Below are 24223 nucleotides of genomic sequence, written 5' to 3'. Positions count from 1 at the left end.
GTCCGACGTACTTAGTCTGGCGGACTTCCCACCAGACTGTCCGTCGGACTTTCCGAAAAGGGCTACTTGCCCACACACGGCACTTTTTGAGCGGACTAATACGGCGTACTAAGTCCGCCGTATTATCCCGCCTACTTTTGAAATGAACGGACTCGCCCACACACGCGGAGGAAAGTCCGCTCATTTCGAGCACGCCACCTGGTATGGACTTAAAGGGGAACCCCAACGCCGGAAAAAAAAAAAAAAAAAAAAAAAAAAAAAAAAAAAATCGGCGTGGGGTCCCCCCCCCCCCCCCCCCCAAGTCCACAACAGACCCTTGTCCGAGCACGTTACCCGGCTGGCCAGGAAAGGGGGGGCGGGCGAGCGCCCCCCCCTCCTGAGCCGTACCAGGCCGCGTGCCCTCAACATGGGGGGTGCCTTGGGGAAGGGGGGGGCCGCGTGGCCCCCCCACCCCAAAGCACCTTGTCCCCATGTTGATGAGGACAACCTGGCCGTTGGTTGTCGGGGTCTGCGGGCGGGGGGCTTATCGGAATCCGGGAGCCCCCTTTAATAAGGGGGCCCCCGGATACCGGCCCCCCACCCTATGTGAATGAGTATGGGGTACAATGTACCCCTACCCATTCACCTGTAAAATAAAAGTACAAAAAAAACACAACACACGAGATAAAATACTTTATTGCACAGCTCCGGGGGTCTTCCGTCTTCGGGGGTCTTCTCGCCGGACTCCTCCGCTATCTTCTTGTAGCTCTTTTACTAGCGGAGGAGCCCGGCATTCTTCCTCGCCGCCGGCCTCTTCTTCTGACTTCGGGGGTCTTGTCCCCCTCTTCGGTTCTTCTGCCGGGCCACCGCCTGTAAAAGAGCTATAAGAAGGCGCGGTCTTCTGTCGCCGCCGCCGCCTTCCGTTCTTCTTCTTCTCCAGGAGATGTTGACTCGACGATCTCTCCGGCCGCAATGCCAGGGACACGCTGCGCTGCCACTTATATAGGGACAAGGGGCGGTGTCACATGGGTTTATGTCACATGGGTTGGAGTCACATGGTGACCCCGCCCCCTTACGATGTCACAGTCCCGGAGGATGCTGGGACTGTCGCCATGTGACATCAACCCATGTGACCAACCCATGTGACATAAACCCATGTGACACCGCCCCTTGTCCCTATATAAGTGGCAGCGCAGCGCGTCCCTGGCATTGCGGGCGGAGAGATCGTCCATTTAACATCTCCTGGAGAAGAAGACGAAGACGAACAACGGAAGGCGGCGGCGACAGAAGACCGGGCCACCGCCTGTAAAAGAGCTATAAGAAGGCGCGGTGGCCCGGCAGAAGAACCGAAGAGGGGGACAAGACCCCCAAAGTCGGAAGAAGAGGCCGGCGGCGAGGAAGAAATCCGGGCTCCTCCGCTAGTAAAAGAGCTACAAGAAGATAGCGGAGGAGTCCGGCGAGAAGACCCCCGGAGCTGTGCAATAAAGTATTTTTACCGATTCCGATAAGCCCCCCGCCCGCAGACCCCGACAACCAACGGCCAGGGTTGTCGGGAAGAGGCCCTTGTCCTCATCAACATGGGGACAAGGGGCTTTGGGGTGGGGGGGCCGCGCGCCCCCCCCTTCCCCAAGGCACCCCCCATGTTTAGGGCACGCGGCCTGGTACGGCTCAGGAGGGGGGCGCTCGCTCGCCCCCCCTTTCCTGGCCGGCCGGGTAGCGTGCTCGGACAAGGGTCTGTTGTGGACTTGGGGGGGACCCCCACGCCAATTTTTTTCAGCGTTGGGGTTCCCCTTTAAGTTCATACCAGGCGGCGGGGCCAGCGACGTCTCCTTCGCGGGCCCCGCCTACCTGGAGACCCGCTTGAAATGAGCGGACTTTTCTCCGGGCGGGAAAAGTCCGCTCATTTCAAAAGTACGGCGGACTGGCATACACACGCCCAGATTGTCCGCGGAAATGCAAGTCCGGCGGGAAGATTGGAGTGCAACACGGCATTCTAAGTCTGCCGTACTTTCGGGTCAAAAAAGTATGCCGGAGACTACACACGGGGGGATTGTTTGGCGGACTTGAGTTTGCCGGACTTTTCCACCGGATTGTTTGATCGTGTGTACGCGGCATAAGAGACACTCGGGAATGGAGTGTCTCCGAGCGTCACCTCTGGCCAAATGAAGTAATGCACACCGCAGAGGTTCGAGTCCTGCTTTTCTTGCGAGAAAAAAAAAAAAACCCATCATATATAGTAAAGTATAGGATTATACAAATGCAGCAGCGCTTGCATCTAAAAAACAAAAGGGAACATGAAACAAATCAAAATCATACCACTGGGTACCCAGAGACAGCGGCCTGATTCCTGGAGAGTTTATTTTACCACACCTTAAAAGTGGCTGTAAACCCTTACAGACCACTTTGACCTACAGGTAAGCCTAGATTAAGGCTTACCTGTAGGTCCAAGAAATATCTCCTAAACCTACACAGTTTAGGAGACATTTGCAAAAAGACAGGCACCGCTGTCAACGGTGCCTGCGCACTAAGCATGCTGCTGCTGCTAACGGCGATATGCCGTTAGTGCCACCTCCCGTGCGCATGCACAGGAGTGACGTCATCGCGGCACCGGCCAAACACAGCGCCGGAGCAACGATACCCGAAAAGAAGATGGACACTCCGTGGAAGAGGGGACAGCGGTGACATCACTGGCTCCTGTGTCAGGTAAGTGACACATAATGGGCTACTATGTGATGCATAGTAGTCCATTATGCTTTACCTTTGCAGGGAAACAAAGAGGAAGTAACATCCATCAGGGTTTACTTCCTCTTTAAGACCAATAGAGTGAGGAACACATTTGGTTCAAGTAGAGGAAATAGTATGAGTGGAGGAACACCATGGATACCATATTTAATTTTTTGGGCAACCACTAGTTTTTCCAAAAAGGCAAAACCTGATTAACCAGCTGAATCCATATTCCGACAGATGGAGGCCCGGGTTGTATCCATTTAAGTGCGATAGCTTTCCTGGCCAGAAACAAAAATCTCTCTCAGCAAAGGTTGTTGGTACCTCTGCCACTGTTCCTCGTCCAGAATAACTAGGAGACAAACTCTAGGGGTGCATGGGTACCGGCACTGACAGGAGAGAGAGCTATAGCAGGACATAACCAAATTACATGAAAAAAATCAGCATCTGTGGTATTACATCTCATGCAATTGGAGGTGGGTATGCGATGCATAGCATGCAGTCGTACCGGTGTGAGATACAACTGGTTTATAATATAGGAGGGGAGTCAATTTATTGTTAATGGCTGGGGACACTTGTAAATGGGAAGAACAGGCCTCCCTCCCAGTCCTCAACAGTGGTAGTCAAAAGGTAAGTATATATCTCAGAAATGAGTCCCCCAGGACCCTGTGATTTTAATATGCCTACACAAGGGGATAGTTATAAAACTTCAAAATATTATTTCCAAACTGAGTCTGTAACGCATTGTCTAAATTAAATAAAAAATAAAACACAAGACTTTAGAATAATTTAAAGTAAAAATCCCTTTGCCTTTAGAACCACCTTCAGGTGTCTATAAAGTGGCCCATAATGGAAAAAATAAAACCTATCAGAGTAAAAATAAAAGCCATCGTTACATACCCTTTTGTCTTCATCCATTTTGGGGTTTCTGGTTTTGTTGAGCAGTTTCAGCCCTTCAATCTGTCTCAACAAGAGTGGGATGGTCACCTTAAATCGCTCTTCTAACCCAACAGCATCAAGAATCTGATTCAAAAGGGAAGAATTGGTTTGTTAAAAGTCTGGTATAAAACCAACACAGGGAAAGAATACAGTTGGCAGTGGAGCCATAAGAAACAATGCCTATGCTTAAGTAAAAGCTATATGCTGTATAAATTACCACACTATGATGTATAGATATATGCATACATTCCTAAACCAAATGCCTAACTGTACTTAAAGCAGTAGTAAACCACAGTTTGTATCACATACTAGTACATTATGAGAGACTTACCTTAAAACGAAGCCCCGGGCTTCCATCTTCCACCAGCATTTCTTTTCCGGATTTGCGCCCCCCTCATGTAGCCGGGGAAGCAATGACGTCACTACTGTGCATGTGCGCCGTTGTTTTATGGCACAGGCACAGCACTGTATGCCGGACCTTCAGAGTGCATGCGCCAGTGACGTCGTCAGCTGCATGCACACTGAATATCTCCTAAACAGTGCAAGTTAAGGAGATATTCACAGTACCTAGAGCTAAGCCTTATTACAGGCTTACCTTCCGGTATAAGCAGTGCAACAGTGTTTACTACCACTTTAAAAAGAGGGGCTCCAGTCATATTTGAGTTTATGAAAAGTCAGCAGATACAAAAAAAAATAAAAAAATTAAAAATATAAACGGTAAAAAACTGTGAAACTAGCTGCCGACTTTTAATAAGCAGACACTCCCCTGTCCCAGGATCCGGTGATGTGCTCACCCAAGACATTCTTTTCATTGGTATTCTGTCCCCGATGCCGGTGTTCCATCAGATTAGGCGACTTGTCAGAATTGGTAACGGAAGTGACGTTCCGTGGCCGCCATCTTGCTACACCCCGCACTCGTCCACAGAAACAATATACAGAGAAGGGGGCAAGCGGATATCTTTTTACACCCACTGGAGTTTTGTATTTTACACTTATTTTTAACAGTCTGCGGAGAATATATGGTGAAATACAGCATTTGGAAATCCACCGGATTGTTTACCCGTTTACCTGTCCAGGGCACACGCCATGTCGGCACCCGGAGCCGATCTGTCCCTCGGATGTCGGGTGCTGCCGCTGCCATCTTCGGTTCCCGGTTCCCTATTGCGCATGCGTGACTCGTGCTGCACTATCCCACTGGTCCCAGCTGTGTTCTGGAACCTGTGCGTCTCCCAGAAGACAGTGGGGGGGGGGGGGGGGGGGTGGAGAAAGCGCCCGTAGTGGCGTAGATACCCCTGCGGGTGGCTCCGGTATCTCTGCATTAATCAGGTATCTGCTCCCCCCTCCCTCCTTAAAGTTGTCGTCAAAATGTGTCACCACGGGGGGGTGTCGGAGAGCAGAAAAGCGGATGTTCCATTCCCCCCCCCCCCCCCCCCCAATTGAAACAAACTGTTTATTCTGGTTGTATAATCATACAGTACAAGTACAGACAAAAAGGATATGATTACAATGGTATAGATACAAAAGAACACAGTATCCCTCCATACATTGCACATCGGTGTCTTATTAAATAGAACATCCATACAAAGCTCAGCTGTGATTCCTAATCAGACACAACATATACTGCTGTTGAATTCATCTCAAATTAGCTTAGCTTACCAGCCGGGGTCAGAGATGAAATTACCACAACCAACAATAAAAAAAACAAAAAACGAACACTTTAAAATACAGCTTAGGCTCCATCCACATTGGCGATTAGGGCCGGTGTGAACAGCAGGGGCAGGAATCATAGACTCCTGCTGTGGCTCTAAGCGCCTGTGGTCCCTGGCCCCGTTCACAATAATGACAGCCGTGGCTGCCGGCAACCTATGCAGAGTTCTTTGCACAGCCAGAAGTTACCTGCGGTGATCACTGCTAGACGCACACAAAGCATGCAAACCTACAATGCTTAAACTGTCTGCTTATTTTGTTGTCTGTGCACAGAGAACATTTGTTTTACATTTTTAAAAAGGAATGATGGCGACAAAAAAAACAACAATAACCACTTGCAGACCACCCTATGCACATATAGGGTGGCACATTCTGCGCCGACATGTACATGATAGGGGGGAATCTTCCAGAGCTTAAAGGGGATGTAAACCCTCATGTTTTTTTTCCACCTTATTGCATCCTATGCATTAAGGTAAAAAAACTTCTGTCACTGACCGGCCCCTCTGCCCCTTGTCTCGGCTCCCGATTGGATAAATTGATAGCAGCCATTGGCTCCCGCTGCTGTCAATAACATCAAATGAAGCGGGTCGCTGTGGGGTGGGACCAAGTCCGGCATTCTGTGTGTATGGTCACAAATGTTAGGCTCGGGAGCACGTCCGCAAGGTAACCCACCTGGGAGAGCTCTTCTCCTAGGGTGTTATACGAAGCAGGGAGGAGCTACCAGTGCCGCCGGTGGGGACCCCAGAAGTCAAGGATCGGGGGCCACTCTGTGTAAAACTAACTGCACAGTGGAGGCAAGAACAACAAAAAAAAAAAACGAAAAAAAAAAAAAAAGCCTAAAGCCTCATCCACACAATCGGATTTTCCGCAGACAAAGCCTTGGACTTTTGTCCAAAGGACGTTGGCCAAAAACACAAACGTAGTGACGTACTAGACATAATACAAGCCAATAAAGAAGAAGTTCAATTGTCAGGCTCCTTCTGCTAATTTTGTGTTAGTAGAAGTTTGGCGAGTGCTGATTCGTGCTTTTCATTTCACGCTTTTCAGTTTGTTTTTGAACGGCCGTTCAACAACCAGCCATGTTGCGGAATCGGAGGAGAGAACGTATTATTTACTATTGGCCTTGGAGTTATTGCTTTGACACAAGTCCAGTCCAGGAACAGGAGGAGGAGGATTTCTTGCTTTATTAATCATGACCAATAATGTCATATGCCTTTGCTGCGGCAGCTCCAGGAGAATAATCCGGATGATTTTCGGAATTATCTCCGGATGACGGACCCCTGCTTTTGCCAACTTTTGGCATGGTTGACCCCCCTATATTAAAAAGCAGGACACATGCATGAGGCTTTTATTATTTTTTTTGGTTGAATAATGATCTGATATGCTTTCTATATTTTTGGATGCACAGAATGCACTTTTTGGTTAAGTTCTAATTTATTTTTATTTTCTTAATGCACATTAAAAAAAATTGTGGAGAATAAAACTTGGAGATGTGTTTTACTTCAAATGACAGTTTGGGAGTCGGCAGTTACATTTAAAAAAATACAATGTAAAATTAACAAGGGACACCAACATAGTTGTATCTTTGATCTTAAAAACTACGGGATAATGGTCTTGTGGTAAAAAAAAAAAAAAAAAAAAAAAAAAACACACACAAAAACCAAGCATAATATTATTCTTGATATCACTGGAAAATAAGTTTGGCAGAACTCCATCAGTATCACCAGTAATACAGCTTCTTTATTATCCCATTATAAAGAAGAAGAGAATTGTGCGCAGCATTTCGAGATGATATAATTTGCCGTGCCACCAATGTTAATTCTCCATTACGAACGCTAGTTTACAAGACCGACCGCTTCTGGCTCGTCCTTGCTTCCGAGCATAAGTGTTTGTACTTTGGACTTTTGTCTGAAGGATTTGTGCACACACGCTCAGAAAAATCAGACAACACACATTTGTCCACAGAAAATTTATAAACCTGCCGTCCATGGAAAGTTGACCAACAATTCTCTAATGGAGCATACACACGATCGGATTTTCTGCCAACAGCCTGTCATCCATCACACATTTCCCGTCAGAAAATCCGATTGTGTGTTCGAGGCTTTACAATCACTTTAAGTGGTTCAAATAGGTTTTAAAGAAAAACTACATAGGAAAAGGCAAATTAGTCACAGTTAAACTTCAGGCAGATAAAAAAAATATATATATTTATAAAAAAATAGTAGCACTGCATTCATTAGTACATCATTAAATGTATTTTTTCAATGCAAGTGATGTACCTGAATTTGGCTTGGTATCAGAATTTTGCAGTACAACGGAACTCACAGAGGTGGGGGAAGAAGCAGCACAAGGAGCCAATAAGATGTACTGTAATACAAGGAGCGTGTTGACAGGAGGAAGTGGCATTTATTATTCTGCTGCTTTCTCTTTTAGGCTCCATTCACACCTACGCAATTTGGATTCCAGAATCACAGAAAAACGCGGGACGTGATTAACAAATAATGGCATCTTGCCACGATTCAGGAATCACGTACAGAATCGCTGCGATTCCAGCCACGATCCGAAACGCCTAGGCGTGAATGGAGCCTAAGACCCCTTTCACACTGCGGTGTGTAGAGCGCCTGAAAGAAGAGCTGGCTGGGGGGGGGGGGGGGGGGGTGTCAAAAAGTCCTGCAAGCAGCGCTGCAAAGAAGCTGCTTGCAGGGCTTTTTTTGACGCCCTTCCAGAGCAGCGCCCCAGTGTGAAAGCACTTGGGCTTTCACATTGGGATTGCAGATGAGGCTTCTTTCAGGCTCTTTTTTTTTTTTTTTTTTAACGCTAATGCGCCTGAAAAAGTGTGAAAGGGGTCTTACTGACTAGTCACAGGGTGCGGGGAAAAAAATAAAAAAAAATAAATAAATAAATCGGGTCTCCTTTACTGTCAGAGTTGCGTTGTGTGTCACAGCTGTGTAAATCTCAAAACTGGATAGACAGAAATATAAACCTCTGGAAGGTAAAACTGCTCCAATGTATGCATTTCATCAATGTATTTGTGTGTGTGCTTGCAGTTCGGATGTGAGTGCGCCACCGATCTCTGAACCTTTTCTTTCTATACAATCATTTACACTTAACCATTTTTTTTTTTTTGGTCCTCACCTGAAGCTTCTCCTCATTGGTTGTCCGGATGATTGATATCAGGATGTCCGGTAAAAGCTCCCTAGGAAGATTATCCAATAGTTTCTTTAGCTTGGCAACTGCCGGCACTGAATTATCCAACATGTCCACCAGCTTTATAAAAAAAAAAAAAAAAAAAAAAAAAAAAAAATTAAATAAGAATATATAATAGAAAAACAGAATAAATTATAACATGCTCATGCATTATACAGTTAGCTAAAAGAATAAACACTTCTGCAGAGGGAAGATAGTTTCATTTAGATGTTCGTTGCCCTTCCATAAGCATCTTACTGCAAAGGCAAGTTATAGGTTGGGGTGGTTGCCACTTTTTTGTACTGTTGGTTGAATTTGATGTGGGGGTGCCTTCAGCTGCCATTGTGCTTTTGCTGGGTGTGCAGTGCATCCCTGTGCCTTTAACCCCTTACAACCTAAAGGGCCAAACAAATCAGAGGCCGGGTTCACACTAGTGCGAATTGGATGAGCGTTTTCTGCATCCAATTCGCATGACAGGAGATTGTGACCGCCTCTCTAAGGAGCCGGTTCACATATCTTCTGTTGCGGCTGCAGAGCAGCTTTCATAGAGGTCCTCGGCTCCGTTTCAGGGTCGAATTCAGGCAAAAATGCACACCCCCTGCTGCGAGTTTTTTTTTATCTTAATGCATTCTCTGCATTAAGATAAAAAGCCTTCTGTGTGCAACAGCTTTCCCTTACCCGAGCCCCATTTCTATCCAGCGATGTTGCACAAGAGACTCGGCTGCCCGGGACTCTCCCTCCTTATTGGCTGAGACCGCAGCGAAGCGCCGATTGGGTCCTGCTGCGATCAAAGTCAGTGAGCCAATGAGGGGGGGAGAGAGGGGGTGGGGCCAGGCCATGGCTCTGTGTCTTAATAGACACAGGGAGCTGCTACTCGGCTCGGGTGCCCCATAGCAAGCTTCTTGATATGGGGGGGGGGGGGGGGGGGGGAGGGTGGCACTCAAATGGAGGGAGGGGCCAGGAGCACTGAAGAGGGACCCGAGAAGAGGATCAGGGGCTGCTCTGTTCAAAACCACGGCATAGGACAGGCAAGTATAATTTTTTTATATATAATAAACAGACTTTAGTATCACTTTAATGCCCAAGCACAATTTTGCAACTTTGACTTTGTGCATCCAAGTGTATTATACCGTGTTTTTTTTTTTTTTTTTCCCCAGGACAAATTGGGCTTTCATTTGGTGGTAAAATGGTAATGGATATTTCCCGATTCTATATTATCAAAATGGAAAAAATAAAAATAAAAAAAACTGTCCCAAAATTGAAAAAAAGTAAATAAAAAACACCCGTAGCACAGCCCAGAAACAATGGTGCGCATTTTGCTTTTTTTTTAATCCCGCCTAAAACACACTGACACCAATTTAGAAAATGTTCCTGCCCAAAATGTACTAACAAATGACCTTTGACCCATTAACCCTGGCACAGATCTATAGCAAACCATGAGCTAGGTTCTAGGTTTTTTTTTTTCAGTTACACAGTAAGCAAGGTTGAATAACAACAGATCATCCAGTTCAGCCTGTGTAGGTGTACAGTACATGAGTCAGTGCCAATAATCATTTCACAATGGTGTCGGTGGAAACTTATCTGAGAAGCATAAATGGCTCAATGCTGAAGGAACCCCTAGCAACCTCTGGAGGAACCCTGGTTGAGAATCATTGCTCTAGGGAATAAAATGGCGATTGTTGCAACTTTTTACTTCACACGGTATTTGCGCAGGAATTTTTCAAACATGTTTAAAAAAATAAAAGTTAAAGTTAGCACAATTTATTTTCTATAACGTCAAAGATGATGTTATGCCGAGCAGATACCCGACAAGTCAGGCTTTGAAATCGTGCACACTCGTGGAATGGCGCCAAACTTTGGTACTTGTTGAATTGTTGCTCTTGCTCTAATGCACACGGCGATACCTCATGTGTGATTTGAATGCCCATTTACATATGCGGATGCGACTTACGTATGCGTTTGCTTCTGTGCCCAAGCACGCGGGGGACAGGGGTGCCTTAAAAAAATAAATAAAGAAAAAATGTTTTAACCATTTCCGGACTGCCCACTGTCGTTATTTGTCGATACTTTGAAGAGGAATATCGTTGTTATGGCAGCAGCTAGCTGCTATAACCCCAGTATTTTCTTCTTCTACAGCTGGCAGTCCACTTCAAGATAAAAGTGGTCTCTGTGGTGGATTCTCTGCGAGATCACTTATATTGGCGGTGGGAGAGGGCCCCCCCCCCCCCCCACGCTGCAGTGCCCTCCGTCGCTTAACAAAAAAATATTACAAATAAATAAAAAAGGTCCATAAATATATGCCCTGTTTTGTAGACGCTATAACTTTTCGCACGCAAACCAATCAATATACCCTTATTGTTATCTTGTTTTTAACAAAATATGTAGCAGAATACATATTGGCCTAAACGGATGAAGAAATTAGTTTTTTTTGGATATGTATTATAGCAAAAAAAAAAAAAAAAAAAAAAATGGAATTACGTACGGTAATGTCCTTTTCCAGGAGTCTTTCAGGACAGCCACCTTTGAGAGACACTGGCTCCTCCCCTCTTCGGAAACACCGCCTTCATTTTCATGATTTAAGCCTCCTCCTCCCTTCGTTCCTCAGTTCTTCCAGAGTACCTCCGGCCAACTGGGGAGACACAAGAACACGTCAAATAAACAAACTTTTAAGTCTTACCTGACGGCCTCATGTAATGAGTTCCCGATGATCTGCAAAAAACTTGGGTGGGAACCGGTGCTGTCCTGAAAGACTCCTGGAAAAGGACATTACCGTACATAATTCCATTTTTCCCCAATCGTCTTTCAGGACAGCCACCTTTGAGAGGATAAGCGAGTACCTTGTCTTAGGGTGGGACCTACTGCTTGCAGCACCTTGTGACCAAAGGGCTTGGTCTTTGGCTGAGAGAAGATCCAATCTATAGCGCTTCACGAACGTAGAAAACTTGAACCACGTTGCGGCTCTACAGATCTGTTCAGGAGACACACCAGCCCACTTTGTCTGCGGAGTTGCCGCTGTCCTGGCTGAGTGTGCTTTAATTCTAACTGGAGGCTTTAATACCCCAACCACGCAAGTCTGCCCAATGGCTGACCTTAACCATCTGGTTAGCGTACGTCTAAAGGCTTTGGAACCCTTCCTAGCCCCTGGAAGTAACACTAAAAGTAAATCAGACTTCCTGAACTGGCTTTGTGTAACCAAAATAATGAAGGACACATCTTCTAACGTCCAATAAGATGTGTTCCTGTTCGCTCACTGGTTCTGAACGAAAAATAGGCAGCATAATCTCTCGGACTCTCTGAGGATTAGAGACTACCATTAGGTAAAAAGGCCAGAATGGTCTTAAAAACTGAATGGTCTGGAAAGGGAGTGCCTTAACAGAAAGGGTTTCGAGTTTACTCACTTTCCTTGCCGCAGTGATCGCCACAAAAAACACAGTTTTGAGAGTGATCAACCATAACAAGCCAGGTTCCAAATGCTGAAAAAGGTTCCTTTGTGAGAACCTGTAAAACTAATGAGCGACCCCGACTGGGAAGGGGGCGACCAAAGGCTTGGTCTTTGCCTACTTAAGGCTCTAAGAACCTTACTATACCAAGGTCTGATATTAGATGCCCTTCCAGGAATACGCTAAAAGCGAAAACCTGACTCTTCAATGTTTATGGGGCTAAACCTTTATCTGCCCCTGACTGCAGGAACTCTAGAACGGCTACGAGGCTGTGCACATTGAAGGAGTTCTCTGAGCACCAGCTGTTGAACCGTCTCCATACCTTCAAGAAAATGGTCTGAGTTTCTATTTACCTGCAATTCAGAAGAGTGGCTATTAAACAGTCTGAGACCTCTTTGCCCTTCAGCAATTCCTTCTCAGTAGCCAAGCTGCAAGAATCCACCTGGGGACCGCAGACTGGACCCTGGGAAAAGGGACACTCCTAGACCGGGAAAACCCGGGGGGGGGGGGGGGGGGGTTCCACTGACAGGCCCTTCAGAATGGAGAACCACGGCCTCCTGGGCCCAAGAGGTGTGATTAGAAAATAGGTAGTAATCTCCACCTGAAAACTTCCCTGACCCTGCAGGAATCAGAACGGGAGGGGAGAAAGCATAGCACTTAGAGAAACCCCAACTCTGTGCTTTAGTGTGTCTGCTCCCGACCTCCCATCTCCCCTGTTCATGGAACAGGAGATGGCTTCCTTTGCGTTTTTCCCTTGAGAAAAAGAGAGGTCTATCCAAGAAATCCCCCAACTCTGGGTGATCCATTCGAAGAACCTCCTGCTTGAGAACCTGGTTGCTCTGAGGAAATCTAATATCAGGATTTGCTCTCCTTCAAAACAGATCACTGAAAAGACAGGATTTTAATATTCGGCCCATCTGAGGATGGCCTTCGCTAGGACCCATAAGGATCCGCTCCAGGAGTCCCCGTCCTGTCGACGCAAGCCACTGCCAAGGGATTGTTTCCATGACTCTTACATGAAGTCTCCAGAGAACTCTGAGAGGTCCTGAGAACCAGATCTACTGTTCTCAACTCCCTCCAATTTGAGGATCTCTAATGCCCCGTACACACGAGCGGACTTTTCAACATCCAAAGTCCGAAGGACCGAGTCCGTCAGACTATCCGATCGTGTGTGGGCTGCAACGGACTTTTGATTCGCCAAAGTCTGACAGACTTTAGAAATGAAGCATGCTTCAAATTTTCCCGAAGGAACTCCGCCGGACCCGGTCCCCTTCGAAAACTCCGCTCGTGTGTATGCTACTCCGACGGACTAAAACCGACGCTAGGGCAGCTATTGGCTACTGGCTATGAACTTCCTTATTCGAGTCAGGTCGTACGTCATCACGTTCGAATCCGTCGGAGTTTAGTGTGATCGTGTGTGGCCAAGTCCGTTCGGCCGAAAAGTCTGTCAGAACTCCGTCGGAACTCCGGCGGAACTCCTTTGGAAGTCTGTCGGACATAAGTCCTCTCGTGTGTACGGGGCATTAGATTCCTTCCTCTCCCAGGTACCCTGTACCAAACAGGAGTCTAGGTGTGTACCCCAACCTAAGCCGTTCGTATCGGTTGTAACCACCCTGGATACTGGGAAACTCCATTCTAGGTCTTGTAACAAACGTGCTCCCTTTCCCAAAGGGACCTCTTTACCTGAGTTGGAACCAAAGAGTCCCAAGACCCCTGACTGTGGTCCCAAAGCTTCAAGATGAATAGTTTACAGAGGACGGTAACATGACCCCGTCCACTGAACTGCTAGGAGCGTGGCTGTCAGTAAACTCAACCTGCCTAACTAAGTTTTTGACGGTTGCCCTGGAGAAACAACAGTGCTCTGTCTATCTTCTGGATCTTCTCCAAGGAGGGAAGACCTTTGTTCTGTTGAGCCCAGCACCTACCCCAGGAAGGTGACCCCCTGGTAAGGAATTTAAGTTGGGTTTCTCTAGGTTCAGAGGCCAACCCAGGCTCACAAACAGGTCTTTTGTTACCTGTGGATCCCAAATCGACTGCGCCAGAGAAGGTACAAACCGGAGAAGATCGTCAAGACACACGATCACCGAGACTCCCCTGAGACGCAGGAATGCCAGAACTTCTACCATCACTTTGGTGAAGATAGGAGGAGGAAAGGGATAGCCCAAAAGGGAAGTGCTTTGAACTGAAGGTGTAGCACCCCTACAGAAGTTATCACTGCCAGCCTAAGGAAACGCTGGTGGTTCTCTGCAATGGGAATATGCAGGTATGCATTCTTACTATCCATGCCCTGAAACAGTTTTGGTGGAAGAGGTGCCCTCACCCAGTGACCAAAACCAACGAAAGCCATCTGTAGGTGACTAAGACACACAGACGCTTCAGGTTCAGGATGAGCCTGAACTTTTTTCCAAAGGCTTGTGAACCACAAAAATGTGAGAATAGGAGCCCTTCCTATATATCCTGCTGGGACCTGTATTACCACTTACTGTTCCTCTAACTCCTGAAGAGGAAAGAAGGGCACATTTTGGAAGCTCAGTGACAAGGAGTCTCAAACAGGGGGGAGTTCTGAAAACTCCAAACTGTAACCCCTTCTGATGATCCTCATCACAAACTAATTGGAGGTGATCATCTCCCACTGGGGGAGGAAGGCCCCCCCTTTTTTTTTTTTTTTTTTATTTCCTCTTAAGGGAAACGGCCTTTTACTTATCAGCTGTGCGATCTCGCACTGCTTCAAGACCTGGCAAAAAACAGCAGGTTTCCTGTAAAAAAGGATTACACAGAGCTTTTGCCTTGGACGCCTTGACCCCCTGCCATGTCTTCAGCCTTAAGGCCCTCCAGGCTGAGTTGGTCAGAGCCGAAGATCTTGCATACATTCGCCTGGATTGAATCGAAGCCGCGTATGCTGACTCCTTAAGCAGCATGGGAAAGGAGGATAGAAAGTCTCCTCTGCCGTCATTGCTTCATGCATTAATCTGGCTAAGCCGACACTTCATATTATGAGCCACCACTGTGGCCGCTATGGCAGGCTTAGATATTTTCTTAAGAGAAAAAGCCCATGCATCCTTCAGAAGTGAGTCCATCATTTCAAACATAGGGTCTGAAAGTATTCCCATGTCCCCGAGGACAGGTCAGTATGCCTGGACATCTGAAGAAAGGTAGTCTCTAACCTGGGAGATTCTATTCCAGACAAGAGCTTCCTCTTCCGCCCAAGAAAAAATCTTTGCTTTAATGCACCAGAAAAGAAAGGTTTTCCTTCGGGACCCCGCCATTCCTGATGGCATCGATCAAGACATCATGAACCGGGAACACCCGCTTCCCCCAGGTCCTAGTACATCTGATCGTGGGGTGACAATGCCTTCTTCCTAAAGTGGTATGAATAGCTCTCAAGAGCTTATCCACTTCATCCAGGGGGAAGTTTATATCGAGGGGTTCTTTTGGGTTCCCCACCCAAGCCCTCACCTTTATCAGATTCCCTTGGGAGTCTGAGACGGCACTGTCAACTTCTTCCTTAACTTCCTCTCTGGAACCCTCTAGACTCTCCCTTAACCTGCAGGAGGAACATCCATCGGGTTAGGTGGAACACTCTGCTGTGCTGGTGAAAGAGTGCTCTGGAGCTGAGGCCACTGGAACCTTCACAGAAGCCGCCAGATATGCACCGTGTTCTGCTGCCTGTTTCCTGATGGCGCTCAAACAGGGACCTGAACCCTCTGAGGCCACTGGAACCTTAGGTTAAAGGTCTGACTGAGCTATCCGGTGCTTCAATACACTCTTTACCAAGTGCCTTTGAACCAGGGATTCCCCCAAAGAGGCTCTATATGAAGGACGCTCCCTCCTAGAACCAAGGGGAGACTTGCTCATGTCCTTCAGAGACCTAGAGATAAAAGAGCAGCATAAAATCCTAAAAAAGAAACACCAGCACTACTTAAGAGGACCACCGGGAGTGCCCTCCCCTAGGATCAATCTCCATCTGGATCCCAGACGCACTGCCCTTCCCCCCGACCACCTAGGGGGAAAAAACACCAGTGGAGCTACTGGTTGTAAGGTAAGGGAACCCCTCGCCAGGGCTTTTACCTTTGAGTGGCTGGTGCCGTTACTCCTGGAGCTCCTGAAGCCACTGCTTTGGACATTCTCCTGTTGAGGAAGAGTGGTACGAACGTGCCTCCGACAGCTACCTGTGCAACTGTAGAATGAGAGGCTGCACCAGCCGAACGCTAGGTTCCCCTCCACGTGCCGCGTCCGGAACCGGAAGACGCGGATCCAACGAAGAGGTCCGCCCCCACCGGAATTGACGTCGCCCGCCAACCGGTCCGGCCTCTGGCTCCCAGCCGACTGGATACACAGGGGGGCCTTGGACGTCCTCGTTGCAGCGCCCCACTGGGCGAAACGCAGGGATGAACCTCCCCAAAAACTTCCTGCTTTCCCCAAGCGAAGATTGGAGTGCGTATAGAGAAAAAGGTCAGTCAAAAGTTCAGCTTCCCCAGCCGACCGGACTGCCTGTTCCGTTAAAACACCCGCGGGTGAACGAACGGACGACCCTGTAAAACTTCCTGCTTTCCCCAAGCGAAGTTTAGGGTGTATAGACAGTACGAACGCTTCAGCTCCCCGCTGATCCGACTGTCAAGGGCCGACCGATAGACGGTCGGGTAACCGAGTGGGGCCGGGGCTCCGCGCGGATAGCTTCAGTCTCACCAACCGAATTCAGCTAAGGTTCCTTAGCGATGTCTCCCCACCGGAGGAAACACCATAACTGAGGAACGAAGGGAGGAGGAGGCTTAAATCATGAAAATTAAGGCGGTGTTTCCTAAGAGGGGAGGAGCCAGTGTCTCTCAAAGGTGGCTGTCCTGAAAGACGATTGGGGAAAAAAGTAAAGTTGTTTTCTTTTTCCAAAATTGTCGTGTTTTTTTTTGTAACGCAGAAAATAAAAACTGCAGAGGTGATCAAATACCACCAAAAGAAAGCTATTTGTGTGTGGGTGGGGGGGGGGGGGAAAGAAAAAAGAAAAAAGGACATCAATTTTATATGGGTACAGCGCCGCACACCCGTGCAATGGTCGGTTAAAGTAACGCAGTGCCGTACCGCAAACAATGGCCTGGTCATTAAGGTGGTAAATCCTTCTGGGTCCTTAAAGCGGAGTTCCAGGCTTTTTATGTTTATTAAAAGTCACCAGCTACAAAAAGTGCAGTTGCTGACTTTTAATAAACAGACACTTACTTGTACCACAGTCCAGCGATGCGGCCGAATGCAGCGTCGCTCCTCTCCGCCAATGCCTCCGTTGCCACCCGACTGTGACATCTTGCGGGCTTCACGGCCGGGCACGCACGGCACATGCGCTCCCAGAGTGGACATGCGATCTCCTGGGACCTGTCACTTGTCCCAGGAGATCGCCTAGAGGGAGGGGCCGCCTAAGGCAAAAAGGGGAGTCACCTTGGCGGTCCCTGGGCAGAAGGAGGAAGTGGGACAGGAAGTCCCCCTCCTAACGAAGCCCCCACTCCCCCCCCCCAAAAGCAGATCTTCCCCTCATTTCAGATCTACCCCTTAGATTTAGAGCGACTGCACTTCCAAGTGCACTTGCAGTGCAAATTGGATTTTCCTTTTGTAAATAACCCCCATTGTGTTTTTTGTCTGGCAAGTGTGCTGGGAAATTATTTGTCTGAATTGAAGAAAATACTCCGGGAGTTTGGGAAGGGTCATCAACAAAGAGGGGAGATTCGCTGTTCCTGGATATGTCTTTAAAAAAAAAAAAAAAAAAAAGGAAAGGAAAGAAAAATGTGTGTAGTGATGACCTACCTGAACAGCATACTTATAGAACTGTTCGGACAGATCCCCTAAGGCCTCTTTAAACTCCTCTTTAGTGCTTAAGTCCTCCAAGCGATCGAGTTGCTCCACCTCAGCGACTGGATAGGGTTGGGTTTTCACAATCTCCGTGATCTGAAATCGGCACAGGCCGGTGACCAATAGGGTGTAGTGCGGTTTGGGCCAGTTACTGCCAACAACTTGCACAGCTATTGCCGCTGTTCCGATCCTGCCAGGAAGCAGAAGAGATAGAGTTAGACCTGTGAAATCGCATGACAAATCACTCCAATGTGACGGCTAAGAAACAAAGATCTTTAGGAAAAAAAAAAAAAAAAAAAATCGGCACACAACACATTTTTAGGCAAACAATTGCCCCTAGAGGTCAACCCCTTCCCAGCCAGTGTCATTAGTACAGTGACAGTGCATGGTATTATCACTGCATTAGCGTCACTACTGATGTCAGTTCCCCCCCCAGAGTCAGATTGCCCGCCATACTATCACAGTCCAATTAGAAGGTGTTGATCACCACCATTATATATATATATATATATATATATATATATATATATATATATATATATATATATACCAAACCAAAAACAATCCACCATAGGTTTGTAACTTTCACTCAAACTAATCAATACACACATATTGGGATTATTTTTACCAAAAGACATGTAGCAGAATATATATTGGCCTAAATTTATAAATCAGTTTGGTTTTTCTTTATTGGATGTGTGTTAGCCCTTGTACACACGGTCGGAGATTCCGTCGGAATGTTTCCTATTGGAGCGTTTTGTCGGATATTCCGACTGTGTGTGGTTTGCATCGGACTGTTTCCGTCGGAATATCCGTCGGACCAACTTTTCCAATTTGCCGGAAATATTTTCCGACAAAATGCTCCTATCGGACATACTCCGATCATGTGTAGCCTACTCCGACGGACAAAGTGCCACGCATGCTCAGATCAAATTCCTAGACCAAAGCTATTGGCTACTAGCCTGAACGTAGTCCCATCGTAACGAAATTACGTCATCACGTTCTGAAAGATCGGATTTTCCGACAACTTAGTCCGTGTGTATGCAACAGTTTCGGACAAGATCCGTCGGACAAAATCCCACGGATTTGGTTGTCGGAATCTCCGACCGTGTGTACAAGGGCTTAGAGCTGCACGATTGTGACCAAAATGAGAATCACAATTATTTTTTTTTTTGCTTAGAATAAAGATCACGATTCTCTCACCGTATTGTCATCCTTCACATTATACAAAAAAAAAATTGGCTAACTTTACCATTTAGTTTTTTATTAATTCATTCAAGTGTCCAAAAAAAGAATTGCGCTTGATAGAGCGCTGAGCAAGTAGAGTGTGACAAAATATTGCAACAACCACCATTTTATTCTCTAGGAGAGATAGATAGATAGATAGATAGATAGATATTGTGGTGGCCGATGGCCGATATATGATGCCAATTTTTTTGGGCCGATTTTTATTTTTATTCCCCCCCTTCTTCTCATAAAATCTAAGTTAGACACCTTTCACACTGGGCGTTTTTCAGGCGCTTTTGGGCTAAAAATAGCGCCTGTAAATTGCCTTCAAAACGGCTCCCCTGCAGTCTGTGTGAAAGCCCCAAGTGCTTTCACAATGAGGCGACGCGCTGGCAGGATGTTAAAAAAAAAAAAAAATCCTGCAAGCAGCATCTTTGGAGCGGTGTAAACAGCTCCTCCACCACTCCTGCCCATTGAAATGAATGGGCACCGCTGTCGAAGCGCATGCAATGCGATTTGGCAGCAGCGCTTCACAAGCGCATTTAACCCCTTCCTCGGCCACTAGCTGGGTTATAAGTGCCCTGCTAGCAGCCGAATAGTGCCGCTAAAATGACGGTAAAGCGCCGCTAAAATGACGGTAAAGCGCCGCTAAAACTAGCAGCATTTTACCGTCAACGCCTGCCCGCTCCAGTGTGAAAGCAGCCTTCAGTAATAAGTGATACAGAAAATTTCTTACATTTAAACATTTATTAAACAAAACAAACCTCCAATCAGTTCACTTGTATGTAGAATTTAGATAAAAAAAAAAAAAAAAAACACAACTATATATTAACCCCTTGCCGCGAGTGTATGCAGTTGTGCGTACTCGGGTTCCGGGGGTTATACCGGGATGATGCCCGCACCTGCAGGCATCATCCCAGTACTGATTTTTACAGCGGGCGATCAGCTTTCCAGACATAACAACCGATGCGGCTAAAAGCTGCTCAGCTATTATGCCGGAGGAGCGGGAGGGGACGCACTGGGGGGAAATATCTGAACCCAAAAAATAAAATCAAGCGCACCACCACTACTTTACTTGATTTTATTGCAAACAATCGCCGTTTTATTCTCTATAGAGTCTCTGCTTATATATATATATATTTGGGGGTTCTAAGTGATTTTCTGGGAGAAAATACAGGATTTTTACTTGTAAGCAACAAGTGTCAGAAAAGATTTAGTCTTTAACCACTTTGCGCCGGGTGGACGTCCTGGGACGGCCTTGACTTTCGGGGGTTATATCCAAAATGATGCCTGAGGCTACAGACATCATTCAGATAATCAGCATTTTCAGCTGGCGATTCCCTGCACCATAAGGCCCCTTTCACACTGGGGCGGTGCGGGCGTCGGCGGTAAAGCGCCGCTATTTTTAGCGGCGCATTACCGTCGTTTTAGCGGCGGTCTGCGGGCGCTAGCGGGGTGGTTTTAACCCCCGCTAGCGGCCGAAAAAGGGTTAAAACCGCCCGCAAAGCGCCGCTGCAGCGGCACTTAGCCGGCGGTATTGTCGCGCTGTCCCATTGATTTCAATGTGTAGGAGCGGTTTAGGAGCGGTGAATACACCGCTCCAAAGATGCGGCTAGCAGGACTTTTTTCATTGTCCTGCCAGCGCACCGCTCCAGTGTGAAAGCCCTCCGGCTTTCACACTGGAGTGAAAAGGGCCGTTTTTTTTCAGGCGCTACACAGGCGCTATTTTTAGCGCTGTAACGCCTGAAAACCGCCCCAGTGTGAAAGGGGCCTAAGAACGATCATAGCGCCCCTTGATCGTTCTTACGAGCAGCAGGAGGGGACGTCCCCCCCCTCCGGTGCTTCTACCAACTCACCGCTTCCATCGGTGAGTCGGTCACGGGATCTGCCGGCCCCCAGATGATACCATAGAGATTTTCGGCGGACCAGATGGTCCCCAGAGTCTCTATGATCGTTCGGAGGCCGGGCGCGATGTTATGACGTCACGTCCGGCCTCTGCATTCAAAATAACGGCGCCTCCTCGGCTGGGAAGCCATGATCTCTCTCGCTTTTTTTTTTTTTTTTTTTGATTTTAGGCTTCCCAGCCTAGAGGCGAGATGCGGGGTCTTATTGACCCCCCAAATCTCACTGTAAATAGGTCCGATCGTGCCATATTCCTATTACAAGAGATGTTTACATTTCTTGTAATAGCAATAAAAGTAATCAAATTTTTTTTTTTTAAAGTGTCAAACTAAAAAAATAAAAGTAAAATTAACAATAAAAAAAAAAAAAAAAAAAAATGAAAGCGCCCCTGTCCCCGTGATTTCGTACACAGAAGCGAACGCATACGTAAGTCCCGCCCACATATAAAAACGGTGTGCAAACCACACATGTGAGGTATTGTCGCAAATGTTAGAGCGAGAGCAATAATTCTAGCCCTAGACCTCCTCTGTAATGCAAAATATGTAACCAGTAAAAAATTTTAAAGCGTCGCCTATGGGGATTTTTAAATACCAAAGTTTGGCGCCATTCCACGAGCGTGTGCAAATTTGAAGAATGACATGTTGGGTATCTATTTAAGCTTTATCTATCACATCATGCAAAAAAAATTGGGCTAACTTTACCGTTTTGTTTTTTTTTTTCTTAAAAAAAACGTGTTCGAAAAATTGCTGCACAAATACTGTGCGAGATAAAAAGTTGCAACAACCGCCATTGTATTCTCTAGGGTCTTTGTTTAAAAAAACATATATAATGTTTGGGGGTTCTATGTAATTTTCTAGCAAAAAAAAATAATAATATGAATTTTACATGTAGGAGAGAAATGTCAGAATTGGCCTGGATGGGAAGTGGTTAAACTGAGAACTTCTACACAGGGAGTTCAGTCCATTGAAGAAGAAACATTGTATCTCTTTGATCTTTTCTTGCCCAGAGAGGAGGGAAGTCCTTCACTGATAAACTTCAGGCAACTTACATTGACTTCTATTACGGAAGTCTTTTGTAAATCGCACTGAACATATAGGCTTCATGCACACGAGACGCCGGTGCAAACTCTGCTGGACACGTTTTTAAAAGCTGAAACCGGCGTTTAGAAACGTCCGGTTTGCCGCGATTTCGCGGCGTTTTACCTGCGTTTGCGTCTAGAAGCGTTTAGTTAAGATAACATCACAGACCCTCCCCAAGCTCACAAAAACAGTATTAACTTTTTCAGCCATTTTGTGAGACCAGAGTGAGTAGCAGCAGCTGTGAGAGCCTCAGTGTACTTGTATTTAGCATGTCACCTGCCACAAGTTGTGGATTGCCCACTTGCCACGTCACCTGCCACAAGTTGTGGATTGCCCACTTGCCACAAGTTGTGGATTGCCCACTTGCCACAAGTTGTGGATTGTCCACTTGCCACAAGTTGTGGATTGCCCACTTGCCACGTCACCTGCCACAAGTTGTGGATTGTCCACTTGCCACATCCCTTGCCACCTGCCATGTCCCTTGCCACAAGTTGTGGATTGCCCACTTGCCACGTCACTTGCCACAAGTTGTGGATTGTCCACTTGCCACATCACTTGCCACCTGCCATGTCACTTGCCACAAGTTGTGGATTGCCCACTTGCCACGTCACCTGCCACAAGTTGTGGATTGTCCACTTGCCACATCCCTTGCCACCTGCCATGTCCCTTGCCACAAGTTGTGGATTGCCCACTTGCCACGTCACTTGCCACAAGTTGTGGATTGTCCACTTGCCACATCACTTGCCACCTGCCATGTCACTTGCCACAAGTTGTGGATTGTTCACTTGCCACAAGTTGTGGATTGCCCACCTGCCACAAGTTGTGGATTGTTCACTTGCCACAAGTTGTGGATTGCCCACTTGCCACGTCACCTGCCATAAGTTGTGGATTGTCCACTTGCCACATCACTTGCCACCTGCCATGTCACTTGCCACAAGTTGTGGATTGTTCACTTGCAATTGTTTAAAATATTTTCTTAATGGTTTTTCATCATTTGCCATCATTTTTGAGATTTTTAATGTAAAAAAAAAAAAAAAAAAAGGTCACCTTTGAAAACGCTTATAAACGAAAACACGGCAAAACGTGGCAGGTGACGTAGCAAGTGGACAATCCACAACTTATGGCAAGTGACGTGGAAGTGAGGGGGGAGCCCAAAGAAGGGACGGGCACATCACCAGGCAGGGGCCCAAAGAAGGGAGGGGCACATCACCAGGCGGGGGCCCAAAGAAGGGACTGGCACATCACCAGGCGGGGGCCCAAAGAAGGGACGGGCACATCACCAGGCGGGGGCCCAAAGAAGGGACTGGCACATCACAGTGGGGGGGGCCTAAAGAAGGGACTGGCACATCACGGGGGTCCCAAACAAGGGACTATGTCAAGGGCCCCAGAAGAGATGGGGCACACCCCCACGGGCCCCCCAAAAGAAGACACACACCCCGAGGAGCCCCAGGAGAAGACACACACACACACACACACACACACACACACACACACACACACACACACACACACACACACCCCAGGGGCCCCAGAAGGAAAAGACACGCACCCAGGGGCCCCAGAGGGGACAGACACGCCCCCAGGGCCCGGTGGTGAGGGGACACGGACCTGTGTAGGGCGGGGAGCTCCTCGGTGTCGGTGCTCGGGTCCCGGGTGTTGGGGATCACACCGATGATGGTGCTCTTCAGGGACGTTCCTCTCAGCAGCCGGTTCCGCACCAGATCCATGTTCCCGGGAGAGTCCACACTCACCCGCATGCTGGAGCCGGGCAGCAGCACCCCGTCATGGGTCAGGAGAAGCGGCAGCCGCCGGGGGATCTGGATAGAGCCGATAGAGGCCATGAACGACCTACAAACACACCGACCGACCGAACTGACAGCCCCGACCGGGCAAAGAGCAACCAGCAGACTACAACTACGGAGAGCGGCCCGAGACAAATCACCTGAGGGAACCGCCGCCATCTACTGGACAACTGTGAGTACTACAAGTGAGAAATCACCTCATTATAGCCTGATATCCATATACTAGTCTTCATTATATCCTATATACTCCTCATTATATCCTATATACACCTCATTATATCCTATATACTCCTCATTATATCCTGCTTTCCTATATACACCTCATTATATCCTATATACTCCTCATTATATCCTATATACACCTCATTATATCCTATATACTCCTCGTTATATCCTATATACTCCTCAT

At 47.3% G+C, this 24223-nt stretch overlaps 1 protein-coding gene across 2 annotated transcripts in view; it reads right to left on the bottom strand.

Annotated features, from left to right (window-relative positions):
* The window catches only part of LONP2 (lon peptidase 2, peroxisomal), a 151218-nt gene extending 127284 nt beyond the window's left edge, over positions 1-23934 (bottom strand). Inside the window, exons 1-5 of one of the 2 annotated variants that reach the window (XM_077451692.1) lie at positions 23621-23934; positions 17760-17994; positions 10487-10531; positions 8485-8616; positions 3604-3726 (exon numbers count right to left, since the gene is read on the bottom strand). In XM_077451692.1, the coding sequence (XP_077307818.1) occupies positions 3604-3726; positions 8485-8616; positions 10487-10531; positions 17760-17994; positions 23621-23853 (768 nt within the window). In that variant the 5' untranslated portion in view covers positions 23854-23934. The remainder of the gene's footprint in view (positions 1-3603; positions 3727-8484; positions 8617-10486; positions 10532-17759; positions 17995-23620) is intronic. The other variant, XM_077451700.1, reaches the window with a different exon arrangement.
* Between the last annotated feature and the right edge of the window lie 289 nt (positions 23935-24223).

Source organism: Lithobates pipiens, unplaced genomic scaffold (genome assembly GCF_037356315.1).
Source record: "Lithobates pipiens isolate NorthernLeopardFrog02 unplaced genomic scaffold, aLitPip1_a1.2 Scaffold_10, whole genome shotgun sequence".
Lineage (NCBI taxonomy): Eukaryota > Metazoa > Chordata > Amphibia > Anura > Ranidae > Lithobates > Lithobates pipiens.
The sequence above is the reverse complement of the archived record's forward strand: the minus strand, read 5'-3'. Positions and strand labels throughout refer to the sequence as shown.